This window comes from Scyliorhinus canicula, chromosome 2 (assembly GCF_902713615.1).
Source record: "Scyliorhinus canicula chromosome 2, sScyCan1.1, whole genome shotgun sequence".
Taxonomy (NCBI): domain Eukaryota; kingdom Metazoa; phylum Chordata; class Chondrichthyes; order Carcharhiniformes; family Scyliorhinidae; genus Scyliorhinus; species Scyliorhinus canicula.
Window position 1 is genome coordinate 7,850,451 of NC_052147.1, and position 12,821 is coordinate 7,863,271.

Consider the following 12,821-nt stretch of genomic DNA (forward strand, 5'->3'; position numbering starts at 1 on the left):
GGGGCACAGGGAGCCGGCCCGGGGCACAGCCAGCCGGCCCGGGGCACAGGGAGCCGGCCCGTGGCACAGCCAGCCGGCCCGGGGCACAGGGAGCCGGCCCGGGGCACAGGGATCCGGCCCGGGGCACAGCCAGCCGGCCCGGGGCACAGGGATCCGGCCCGGGGCACAGGGATCCGGCCCGGGCACAGGGAGCCGGCCCGGGGCACAGGGAGCCGGCCCGGGGCACAGGGAGCCGGCCCGGGGCACAGCCAGCCGGCCCGGGGCTCAGCCAGCCGGCCCGGGGCACAGGGAGCCGGCCCGGGGCACAGCCAGCCGGCCCGGGGCACAGGGAGCCGGCCCGGGGCACAGGGAGCCGGCCCGGGGCACAGGGAGCCGGCCCGGGGCACAGGGAGCCGGCCCGGGGCACAGCCAGCCGGCCCGGGGCACAGGGAGCCGGCCCGGGGCACAGGGAGCCGGCCCGGGGCACAGGGAGCCGGCCCGGGGCACAGGCCAGCCGGCCCGGGGCACAGTCAGCCGGCCCGGGGCACAGGGAGCCGGCCCGGGGCACAGGGAGCCGGCCCGGGGCACAGCCAGCCGGCCCGGGCACAGGGAGCCGGCCCGGGGCACAGCCAGCCGGCCTCCCCCCCCCCCCCCCCCCAACCCCTCCTTCCCCCCCCCCCCCCAACACCCTCCTTCCCCCCCCCCCCCCCCCAACACCCTCCTTCCCCCCCCCCCAACACCCTCCTTCCCCCCCCCCCCCAACACCCTCCTTCCCCCCCCCCCCAACACCCTCCATTCCCCCCCCCCCCAACACCCTCCTTCCCCCCCCCCCCCAACACCCTCCTTCCCCCCCCCCCCCAACACCCTCCTTCCCCCCCCCCAACACCCTCCTTCCCCCCCCCAACACCCTCCTTCCCCCCCCCCCAACACCCTCCTTCCCCCCCCCCAACACCCTCCTTCCCCCCCCCAACACCCTCCTTCCCCCCCCAACACCCTCCTTCCCCCCCCCAACACCCCCCTTCCCCCCCCCCCAACACCCTCCTCCCCCCCCCCCAACACCCTCCTCCCCCCCCCCCCCAACACCCTCCTCCCCCCCCCCCCCCAACACCCTCCTCCCCCCCCCAACACCCTCCTCCCCCCCCCCAACACCCTCCTCCCCCCCCCAACACCCTCCTTCCCCCCCCACACCCTCCTTCCCCCCCCACACCCTCCTTCCCCCCCCACACCCTCCTTCCCCCCCCACACCCTCCTTCCCCCCCCACACCCTCCTTCCCCCCCCACACCCTCCTTCCCCCCCCCACACCCTCCTTCCCCCCCACACCCTCCTTCCCCCCCCCCAACACCCTCCTTCCCCCCCCCCCCAACACCCTCCTCCCCCCCCCAACACCCTCCTTCCCCCCCCAACACCCTCCTTCCCCCCCCAACACCCTCCTTCCCCCCCAACACCCTCCTTCCCCCCCCAACACCCTCCTTCCCCCCCCAACACCCTCCTTCCCCCCCCAACACCCTCCTTCCCCCCCCAACACCCTCCTTCCCCCCCCCCAACACCCTCCTCCCCCCCCCCAACACCCTCCTTCCCCCCCCAACACCCTCCTTCCCCCCCCAACACCCTCCTTCCCCCCCAACACCCTCCTTCCCCCCCCAACACCCTCCTTCCCCACCCCCCAACACCCTCCTTCCCCCCCCCCAACACCCTCCTTCCCCCCCCCAACACCCTCCTTCCCCCCCCCAACACCCTCCTTCCCCCCCCCAACACCCTCCTTCCCCCCCCCAACACCCTCCTTCCCCCCCCAACACCCTCCTTCCCCCCCCTCCACACCCTCCCTTACCCCCTCCGCACCCTCCCTTACCCCCTCCGCACCCTCCCTTACCCCCTCCGCACCCTCCCTCACCCCCCTCCGCACCCTCCCTCACCCCCCTCCGCACCCTCCCTCACCCCCCTCCGCACCCTCCCTCACCCCCCTCCGCACCCTCCCTCACCCCCTCCGCACCCTCCCTCACCCCCTCCGCACCCTCCCTCACCCCCTCCGCACCCTCCCTCACCCCCTCCGCACCCTCCCTCACCCCCTCCGCACCCTCCCTCACCCCCCTCCGCACCCTCCCTCACCCCCCTCCGCACCCTCCCTCACCCCCCTCCGCACCCTCCCTCACCCCCCTCCGCACCCTCCCTCACCCCCCTCCGCACCCTCCCTCACCCCCCTCCGCACCCTCCCTCACCCCCCTCCGCACCCTCCCTCACCCCCCTCCGCACCCTCCCTCACCCCCCTCCGCACCCTCCCTCACCCCCCTCCGCACCCTCCCTCACCCCCCTCCGCACCCTCCCTCACCCCCCTCCGCACCCTCCCTCACCCCCCTCCGCACCCTCCCTCACCCCCCCGCCAATGCGGACCATGGATGTGACCATTTCTGAACTGATGGAGCAGTTTCTGGAGAGCCCGCTGGTGACCTGGGTGAGTGTGTGCCCAATTATAGTAGATTTAAATCCTGTGTGACTGAATGAGTGTGTGTGTGTATGGTGGGTGGGGGCTCTGTATGTGGGTCCGTGTGGGGGCTGTGTGTGTGTGGTTGGGGTGGGGGGGGTGCTGTATGTGGGGCTGAGTGTGAGATTGTGGGGCTGTGTGGGTTTGTTTCGAATCACTAACTTTCGGAGCACTGCTCTTTCCTCCGGTGAGCCCTCCCGCCACAAACCTGTTGGACCTGGTGTTGTAAGACTTCTTACTGTGCTCACCCCAGTCCAACGCCGGCATCTCCACATGTATGGCAGTGTGACAATTCGTGTGTGTGTGTATGGCAATGTGAGTGTGTATATGGCAGTGCGAGTGTGACAATATGTATGTATGGCGTTGAGTGTGACGATGTGTGTGTGTGTGTGGCAGAGTGTGTGACAGCGTGTGTGGCAGAGTGTGACGGCGTGTGTGGCAGAGTGTGTGACGGCGTGTGTGGCAGAGTGTGACGGCGTGTGTGGCAGAGTGTGACGGCGTGTGTGGCAGAGTGTGACGGCGTGTGTGGCAGAGTGTGACGGCGTGTGTGGCAGAGTGTGACGGCGTGTGTGGCAGAGTGTGACGGCGTGTGTGGCAGAGTGTGACGGCGTGTGTGGCAGAGTGTGACGGCGTGTGTGGCAGAGTGTGACGGCGTGTGTGGCAGAGTGTGACGGCGTGTGTGGCAGAGTGTGACGGCGTGTGTGGCAGAGTGTGACGGCGTGTGTGGCAGAGTGTGACGGCGTGTGTGGCAGAGTGTGACGGCGTGTGTGGCAGAGTGTGACGGCGTGTGTGGCAGAGTGTGACGGCGTGTGTGGCAGAGTGTGACGGCGTGTGTGGCAGAGTGTGACGGCGTGTGTGGCAGAGTGTGACGGCGTGTGTGGCAGAGTGTGACGGCGTGTGTGGCAGAGTGTGACGGCGTGTGTGGCAGAGTGTGACGGCGTGTGTGGCAGAGTGTGACGGCGTGTGTGGCAGAGTGTGACGGCGTGTGTGGCAGAGTGTGACGGCGTGTGTGGCAGAGTGTGACGGCGTGTGTGGCAGAGTGTGACGGCGTGTGTGGCAGAGTGTGACGGCGTGTGTGGCAGAGTGTGACGGCGTGTGTGGCAGAGTGTGACGGCGTGTGTGGCAGAGTGTGACGGCGTGTGTGGCAGAGTGTGACGGCGTGTGTGGCAGAGTGTGACGGCGTGTGTGGCAGAGTGTGACGGCGTGTGTGGCAGAGTGTGACGGCGTGTGTGGCAGAGTGACGGCGTGTGTGGCGGAGTGTGACGGCGTGTGTGGCGGAGTGTGACGGCGTGTGTGACGGCGTGTGTGGCAGAGTGTGACGGCGTGTGTGGCAGAGTGTGACGGCGTGTGTGGCAGAGTGTGACGGCGTGTGTGGCAGAGTGTGACGGCGTGTGTGGCAGAGTGTGACGGCGTGTGTGGCAGAGTGTGACGGCGTGTGTGGCAGAGTGTGACGGCGTGTGTGGCAGAGTGTGACGGCGTGTGTGGCAGAGTGTGACGGCGTGTGTGGCAGAGTGTGACGGCGTGTGTGGCAGAGTGTGACGGCGTGTGTGGCAGAGTGTGACGGCGTGTGTGGCAGAGTGTGACGGCGTGTGTGGCAGAGTGTGACGGCGTGTGTGGCAGAGTGTGACGGCGTGTGTGGCAGAGTGTGACGGCGTGTGTGGCAGAGTGTGACGGCGTGTGTGGCAGAGTGTGACGGCGTGTGTGGCAGAGTGTGACGGCGTGTGTGGCAGAGTGTGACGGCGTGTGTGGCAGAGTGTGACGGCGTGTGTGGCAGTGTGTGGCAGAGTGTGACGGCGTGTGTGGCAGAGTGTGACGGCGTGTGTGCAGAGTGTGACGGCGTGTGTGGCAGAGTGTGACGGCGTGTGTGGCAGAGTGTGACGGCGTGTGTGGCAGAGTGTGACGGCGTGTGTGGCAGAGTGTGACGGCGTGTGTGGCAGAGTGTGACGGCGTGTGTGGCAGAGTGTGACGGCGTGTGTGGCAGAGTGTGACGGTGTGTGGCAGAGTGTGACGGCGTGTGTGGCAGAGTGTGACGGCGTGTGTGGCAGAGTGTGACGGCGTGTGTGGCAGAGTGTGACGGCGTGTGTGGCAGAGTGTGACGGCGTGTGTGGCAGAGTGTGACGGCGTGTGTGGCAGAGTGTGACGGCGTGTGTGGCAGAGTGTGACGGCGTGTGTGGCAGAGTGTGACGGCGTGTGTGGCAGAGTGTGACGGCGTGTGTGGCAGAGTGTGACGGCGTGTGTGGCAGAGTGTGACGGCGTGTGTGGCAGAGTGTGACGGCGTGTGTGGCAGAGTGTGACGGCGTGTGTGGCAGAGTGTGACGGCGTGTGTGGCAGAGTGTGACGGCGTGTGTGGCAGAGTGTGACGGCGTGTGTGGCAGAGTGTGACGGCGTGTGTGGCAGAGTGTGACGGCGTGTGTGGCAGAGTGTGACGGCGTGTGTGGCAGAGTGTGACGGCGTGTGTGGCAGAGTGTGACGGCGTGTGTGGCAGAGTGTGACGGCGTGTGTGGCAGAGTGCGACGGCGTGTGTGGCAGAGTGCGACGGCCTGTGTGGCAGAGTGCGACGGCCTGTGTGGCAGAGTGCGACGGCCTGTGTGGCAGAGTGCGACGGCCTGTGTGGCAGAGTGCGACGGCCTGTGTGGCAGAGTGCGACGGCGTGTGTGGCAGAGTGCGTGTGTGGCAGAGTGTGACGGCGTGTGTGGCAGAGTGTGACGGCGTGTGTGGCAGAGTGTGACGGCGTGTGTGGCAGAGTGTGACGGCGTGTGTGGCAGTGTGTGGCAGAGTGTGACGGCGTGTGTGGCAGAGTGTGACGGCGTGTGTGGCAGAGTGTGACGGCGTGTGTGGCAGAGTGTGACGGCGTGTGTGGCAGAGTGTGACGGCGTGTGTGGCAGAGTGTGACGGCGTGTGTGGCAGAGTGTGACGGCGTGTGTGGCAGAGTGTGACGGCGTGTGTGGCAGAGTGTGACGGCGTGTGTGGCAGAGTGTGACGGCGTGTGTGGCAGAGTGTGACGGCGTGTGTGGCAGAGTGTGACGGCGTGTGTGGCAGAGTGTGACGGCGTGTGTGGCAGAGTGTGACGGCGTGTGTGGCAGAGTGTGACGGCGTGTGTGGCAGAGTGTGACGGCGTGTGTGGCAGAGTGTGACGGCGTGTGTGGCAGAGTGTGACGGCGTGTGTGGCAGAGTGTGACGGCGTGTGTGGCAGAGTGTGACGGCGTGTGTGGCAGAGTGTGACGGCGTGTGTGGCAGAGTGTGACGGCGTGTGTGGCAGAGTGTGACGGCGTGTGTGGCAGAGTGTGACGGCGTGTGTGGCAGAGTGCGACGGCGTGTGTGGCAGAGTGCGACGGCCTGTGTGGCAGAGTGCGACGGCCTGTGTGGCAGAGTGCGACGGCGTGTGTGGCAGAGTGCGTGTGTGGCAGAGTGTGACGGCGTGTGTGGCAGAGTGTGACGGCGTGTGTGGCAGAGTGTGACGGCGTGTGTGGCAGAGTGTGACGGGGCAGAGTGCGACACAATGTGTGTATGGCATTGTCACATTTTAACAAACAAAAGGCACATGGTACCAATATTTTCTTTTAAAAATTGTGTTTCAGGTAAAAACCTTTGGACCAGTGGGCGGAAAAAACAGTGAGAAAGTGAGCGTATTCATGGATCTCGTGGATGGAGTGTTCCTGCATAAAATCATGTTACAAATGTGAGTTTGTCTGACTTTTCTGTTGTTTTCAATATTACTGTTTTAACGGCTTCAAAGCAAGTTTGATCATTTTGAAACCACATCCTCAACAGCTCTGAAGCTGAGTAAATGATTCGGAGAGTTTGGTTGCGGGAGACCCCCCCCCCCCCCCCCCCCCCCCCCCAGTTCACTGTGTCGTTCCTGATTGTAATGTCCCCAAATCAGACAGGTTTGAAAGGCAAACAGACAATGCTGTGAGAATCCTCAGTATCTCAGGAGAGGGAGAAACTGGCTTTGCTGTGGAGTGTTTTATCAGTTGTCTCACTGCTTTGAGATGACTGCTGGGCTGTTGGACTGGGCAGGAAGTGGGATGAAGGGGAGAGATCCTCAGGAAGGGCTGGGGCACTGGTGAAGTTGGGTGGAAAGCCGCTGGTAATGTGTGATGGAAAAAGGGTTGCTGCTGTCTGTCCCACCCGCCGAAAGACATTGTTAGTGTGCCAGAGACTGATCCAGAAACATGAGAAAATGGTGATATAAACAACCCCCATCTACCTGCATTGCAAATTAATAAAGGGCGAACAGCAACTTGCAACTAGCGCCTGCAACAGATTGGAACGTTCCAAGGTGCTTCAAGGAATTCAAAGAATAGTTTTTAAAAAATATATCCAGCCGATGTGATCCCAATGGTTGTTACCAGATTCTCCCATAACCTCGACCCTTTTCTAATTGTAACCTCCTCCGGCTCTACAACCGAGGCAATTGAGATTTTTAGTGCTTTTCTCTCAATCTGCCAAGGCTATTAATAGGAGAGATTATCAGACATAGTTTGATACTGAGCCACAAGGGGAGATATTAAGACAGGTGAAAGTTGGGTTGAAGAGGCAAGTTTCGAGGAGCATCAATCCCCTGAACGAGGCTGAGGAGTTGGGGCGGAGGTGAGGGGATGGAATTCCAGGGTTTCAGACCGAGGTAGCTGAAGGCACAGCCACCAAAGGTGGAGCAAAGTAAATTGGGTAAAAGTGGTCAGAATTGGAGAGTGTGGCAATTGAGGAATTAACTAATTCAGACGGCAGTCTAACTCTGGCCTCTTGCATGTAACTGATTTCTCTCCAACATTGGAAAAGGGTTGCTGCTGTCTGTCCTGCCTGCCGAAAGACATTGTGAATGTGTCAGAGACTGATCCAGAAACATGAGGACCCTGTGCTGTGAAATTGCTTCCCTGCCCCCCCCAAACACCTCCTTAAAGTGGCAAAACTAACTACATTGCTCTTCCTCCGCACTGGGGAAGAACAGACTGTTTAGTCCACATGTGTGATTACAAACAGTGTTACATTATCGGGGGTGCCATCTTTAAGCTGGGACATTGAACAGAGTTCCCTCTCTAGTGAAAGATGCCCAACACTGAAAAAGAGGAAATCTCTTAGCTGATATTTACCCCTCAACTGTCATCGCTTAAGAGGTTGTTGTTTGTGGGAGCTTGCTGTGCAAAAATTGGGCACTGTGGTTCCTGCGTTATAACAGTGCCTAACTGGGACATTCCGACATGTGAAAGGTGGTAATAGAAACGTGAGTCTTTTCCTCTGCTTTTTGAATAAGCCTTGATTATTTCAGATTGGTTTCATATTGATATTGATCATGGATGCCATGTGTGGATGGGGACTGTCAGTAGTTTTGGATTGTTTTGTGAGGGCCACGAAGAATCCAGCACGAGTCTTCAGGATACAAAGAAATAACATTTATTTACAATAACATATATATACACAACAGCAGCAGCAACTTCCCTTGCTGCTCACTCCTCTCTCTCTGCTGGTTCCAAACTGGCCAGCTCTATTTATGCAGGGAGTCTGCTAATGATTTCTCTGCCCCCCTCCCCCTCATTGGGGAAGCTCATACTCCCATAGGATTGTGGGATTGTCATTAGTCCCCAGCCAGTGGTAAGCAGGCAGGTTATAACATCCCCCACCCCCACCCAAAAAAAAGTCCAAGGAATCCACCGAAGACCCTGGCGAAGGAGGGCGTCGGACTCGTTTTGCCGCAGGCCGGACACCATTTGTACGAGGCGCTGGATCAGGCGGCGTGTAACGAGACAGTGACCGGCGCTTTCGTGATGAACGGCGTAACGGTTGTACATCCAAGGCCCGTGGGCCCGAGGATTCCCCCTCTGGCATAGAATAGAACAGTACAGCACAGAACAGGCCCTTCGGCCCTCGATGTTGTGCCGAGCAATGATCACCCTACTTAAACCCACGTAACCCGTATACCCGTAACCCAACAATCCCCCCATTAACCTTACACTACGGGCAATTTAGCATGGCCAATCCACCTAACCCGCACATCTTTGGACTGTGGGAGGAAACCGGAGCACCCGGAGGAAACCCACGCACACACAGGGAGGACGTGCAGACTCCACACAGACAGTGACCCAGCCGGGAATCGAACCTGGGACCCTGGAGCTGTGAAGCATTGATGCTAACCACCATGCTACCGTGAGGTGTCTTATGTCTCCATCTCGGAGTCAGAGTCTGCTGCCTCCGTCACCTCGCCGTCTTTATCTCCACGCGGTTCTGTCACGACTTGCGCAGGCTTTGAGTGAGGCACCAGAGGAAGATTGTGAGGAATACTTTCCATTGTGTCTGGTCTCTGTGGCTGTAGAAATTAGCTCCTGGGGCGGGGAATCTTTGGAAGGGATAGTCTTCTGGACCGAACGTGGTCTACATGTTTGCGCTGGAGACGACCCTGGGCTTGCACTGGTAAGAGATGGGGCCCGTTTGGCGAAAGATTACGCCAGGGACCCACTGGGCGCCACCAACAAAATTCCGAACGAACACTTGGTCACCGGGCGCAAACTGCCGAATCGGCCGATGCCGAGAAAAACCATGTCCCTGCCGTTCTTGTGTGCGGTGTACTTTTGCGCTAATGTCCAGGAAAACCATGCTGAGGCGGGTGCGAAGTCTCCGGCCCGTTAGGAGTTCTGCGGGAGCTACCCCAGTCACCGCATGGGGGGTGGTCCTTTATGAAAACATAAAAACGAGCCAGTCTCGTGTCCATCGACCTGGAAGACTGCTTCTTTAGGCCTCGATTGAATGTCTGCACTGCGCGCTCCGCCAACCCATTTGAAGCCGGGTGGTAAGGGGCAGTACGGATATGGCGTAAGCCGTTCACCTTCATGAACTTCGCAAACTCCTCACTTGTGAACGGAGTGCCAGTGTCCGTGACCAGCACCTCAGGGAGACCATGCGTACTGAAAGACAAACACATCTTCTTGATTGTTGCGCAGGACGTTGTGCCTACCATCTTATGCATCTCTAGCCATTTAGACTGGCCGTCGATTTAATGGAAGGAACATAGATCCTTGAAAAGGGCCGGCGAAATCCGCATGCAAGCGCGCCCAAGGCCGCCCTGGCCATTCCCAGTGATGTAGGGGCGCGGCCGGCGGAAGCTTCTGATGCTCCTGGCAAATGGAGCAGTTTTGGGCCACCTTCTCAATGTCGGTGTTGAGGCCTGGCCACCAGACATAACTCCGGGCCAACATTTTCATTTTGGTCACACCTGCTAATCCATTGTGCTTTGCACGCGTGGGTTCGAATCCCATCCTCGTCGCCAGTTTTATGAGGGCCACGAAGAATCCAGCACGAGTCTTCAGGATACAAAGAAATAAGATTTATTTGCAATAACATATATATATATATATATATATACAACAGAGGCAGCAACTTCCCTTGCTGCTCACTCCTCTCTCTCTGCTGGTTCCAAACTGGCCAGCTCTATCTATTTATGCAGGGAGTCTGCTAATGATTTCTCCCCCCCCCCCCCCCCCCCCCCCCCCCCCCCGCATTGGGGAAGCTCATACTCCCATAGGATTGTGGGATTGTCATTAGTCCCCAGCCAGTGGTAAGCAGGCAGGTTATAACAGATTGGAAGTGAAGTCCGAGTCGATTGCTAATGTTCTGAGGGTGACTTAAAGAAGTCAACAGTGGGGATGGTTGTAAGTCTGCTTACGGATCAACTTTGGGATTCAAGGCTGCCATTGGAATCATGGAGTATTATGTCCCATTTTGAGCACCGCATTTTAGGAATAAAGTCCAGGACTTTGAGAGAGAGCGGGGGGGACAAATTGGGAATGATTCCTGTTGAGAGCCTGGGATTATTATTCTTGGAGCAGAAATGGTTCACGGGGGATTGAATGGAAGTGTTCAAAATCATGAATGGCTTTGATACCGTAAATAATGGGAAATTGTTTGCCCAAGAATTGATGACCAGAGGATGCAGATGATGAATGAGTGAGACAAATTAGGAATTATTTTAGTGAAGTGAGTTGTGATTTGCAGGAGAAATGATTCAATAATCGTTTTCAAAAGAAGACACATCGATAGGGTGAAAAATTGGCAGGGCCCCGGGGAATTGGGAGTAATTTGAGGATGCTTTCAAAGAACCAGCACAGGTTTGACGGGTCGGATGGCCTGCTTCACCCCTGCAGGGGACAGTGCTGACTATCGAGTGATGGGTTTCACTTGTTTAAATGCTCGCTGGAGTGAAATGGCACCTGTGAATAGGACAATGGCCCGGCAGCAATCTTTACAGTAATTAAATACAGTGCTTGTATAATTGAAGGGTTTAATTAATATTCAGTGGTTCAATATGTGTTTAATCGCCTGGGATCTTGTGAATTTTACCAGAAGTGATTAAGGCTGATCCTCTGGCTGGCTCTAACTGATAAAAGTATATTAGGTTCACTTGTAAACCACAAGACCACATAAAAGCAGCTGTCCTTGTTCTGCAACCTTAATTAGGAACTGAGAAGTGTACAACACTGGGTACTGATTGGAACCTTGGGAGGGTATTGACAGGGTGGATGTGAGAGGATATTTCCTCTTGTGGGAGAATCGAGAACTCGGGTCACTGTTTAAAAATAGAGGGTCGCCCATTACAGAGGGATGAAAAAAAAATTTTCTCTCGAGGGTGCATTCCCTCAAAAGGCAGTGGAAGCAGAGTCTTTCAATATTGTTAACGTAGCCAGATGTATTCTTGATAAAGAAGGCCACAATCTTATTGAATGGCACAGCAGACTGGAAGGGCCAAATGGCCTACCCCTACCCTAATCGGTATGGAAAACCAGGACACTGGGAGAACATGCTACTTCAGATTTTGGTGGGAGCTGGTGTATTTGAAGATGGGCTGTTCCCATTGCTCCGTGTCAGCTTGGGGACTCGGCGTGTTGAGCTCTGCTGTTGCATTTAACTCCAGCCGGTGCTGGTAAGATGGAAACCCCTCCATGGCCTCGATCCTTTCCTATCTCTGTAACCTCCTTCTCCAGCCTGAGGGCCGTTCAAAACCTGAGGTCACCAACACCTGGCTTCTTCTGAATCTCCCGCTTCCTTCAGCTCGTCACTGGCAGCCGTGCTTTCAACTCGTTAGAATTCCCTCCCCTAACCTTTTGCACCTCCTCGTTTAAACGCTTATCACCCGCCCCTTTGACCCAGTTTTTGGTCACCAGTCACACTGTGGCTTGGCCCCAAATGAAGTTTGATGTTTCGGGGGCAGTTTCCTATTTTAAAGATGTGATATAAATGCAAGGTGCTGTGTTGGATTGCATGTGAAATGAGCATTGACGCTCTCAGCCCAGTCCCCACAGGGTGTTGGCAAAGTTGCTGCCTAATTAATCATCTCCCTCAAAGAACATGAGGCACAATGGAGGCGATTGGCAACAGACCAGAGGCAACATGAGGGAAGATTTTCTTTACGCAGCGAGTTGTTGTGATCTGGAATGCGCAGCCTGAAAGGGCGATGAAAGCCTGTTCAATAAGAACCTTCAAAAGGGAAATGGGACAAATACTTTTCAGGGAAACAAAGGGCTAAGGGGAAGCAGCCGGGGGGAGGGGCATTGGATTAATTGGGTAGGCCTTTCAAAGTGTTGGCGCAGGCAAATGGGCCGAATGGCCTCTTGCTTTCCTGTACCAGCCCAGTCCTGTAACCAGGCGGTCACTTACGAAGCGTCAGTGAAATGTGAAACCTTCACAGCGAGACTGAAGTTAACCTGACGAGTGTAACTCTGACATTGGATTTGATGGGGAGGATACCTGAGAAGGAATGAGGAGAGAATTGTTAAACAGTATAAAACAAAAACTGAATAAAGGGTTCTCAATGGTTGCCTGCTCTCTGCTGTCTTTCAGAAAATCTCACTTCCTCATTGAATGGCAGAGACCTCGATGCATTTGAGAGTCTCGGGAGGGGGGGGGGATGTAGAACAGGGTGTGAAGAGATTAATTAGAGTGGGTGAGGGGCCAGTGTGCAGTATAAACACTGGTATAATGTTTCTGTATCTTCATGTGTGTGTCAAAACTAATCTGAATTCTTGTGTCACATTTTCTCAGGCTGTTTTGTTCTGTAACCTTGTTGCATCTGTTAAGATAGAAACCTTGGACAGGGCACTGGCGAGTGAGCTCGTCGTAGGGGTGGCACCTGGAGCTGACTGACTGCAGAAGCCAAGTGCTGGAGTTGAGCTGGTGATTGAGATTAAAATTCAAGACGGGATCCTGTGGTTAAGAAAGGCAGGAATAGTAAAAATAGGACTTTCAAAATCCATTTAGATTTATTCAACTAAAGTTCATCACTTGTTCGATAGCCAAGTGGAAGTGAAACTTTCAGCTTTTGCAGTGGTCAGTTTCACAGGAATTCTGGATGCTGTGGTTTTTGGGAGTATTGAG

At 57.4% G+C, this 12,821-nt stretch overlaps 1 protein-coding gene across 2 annotated transcripts in view; it reads left to right on the forward strand.

The window, feature by feature from the left end:
• Window positions 1–2,324: 2,324 nt before the first annotated feature.
• The window catches only part of ccdc88c (coiled-coil domain containing 88C), a 223,258-nt gene continuing 212,761 nt past the window's right edge, over window positions 2,325–12,821 (forward strand). For both annotated transcript variants that reach the window (XM_038773235.1, XM_038773242.1), the window contains exons 1-2: window positions 2,325–2,429; window positions 6,038–6,138. In XM_038773235.1, coding sequence (XP_038629163.1) covers window positions 2,361–2,429; window positions 6,038–6,138 — 170 coding nt within the window. In that variant the 5' untranslated portion in view covers window positions 2,325–2,360. The remainder of the gene's footprint in view (window positions 2,430–6,037; window positions 6,139–12,821) is intronic.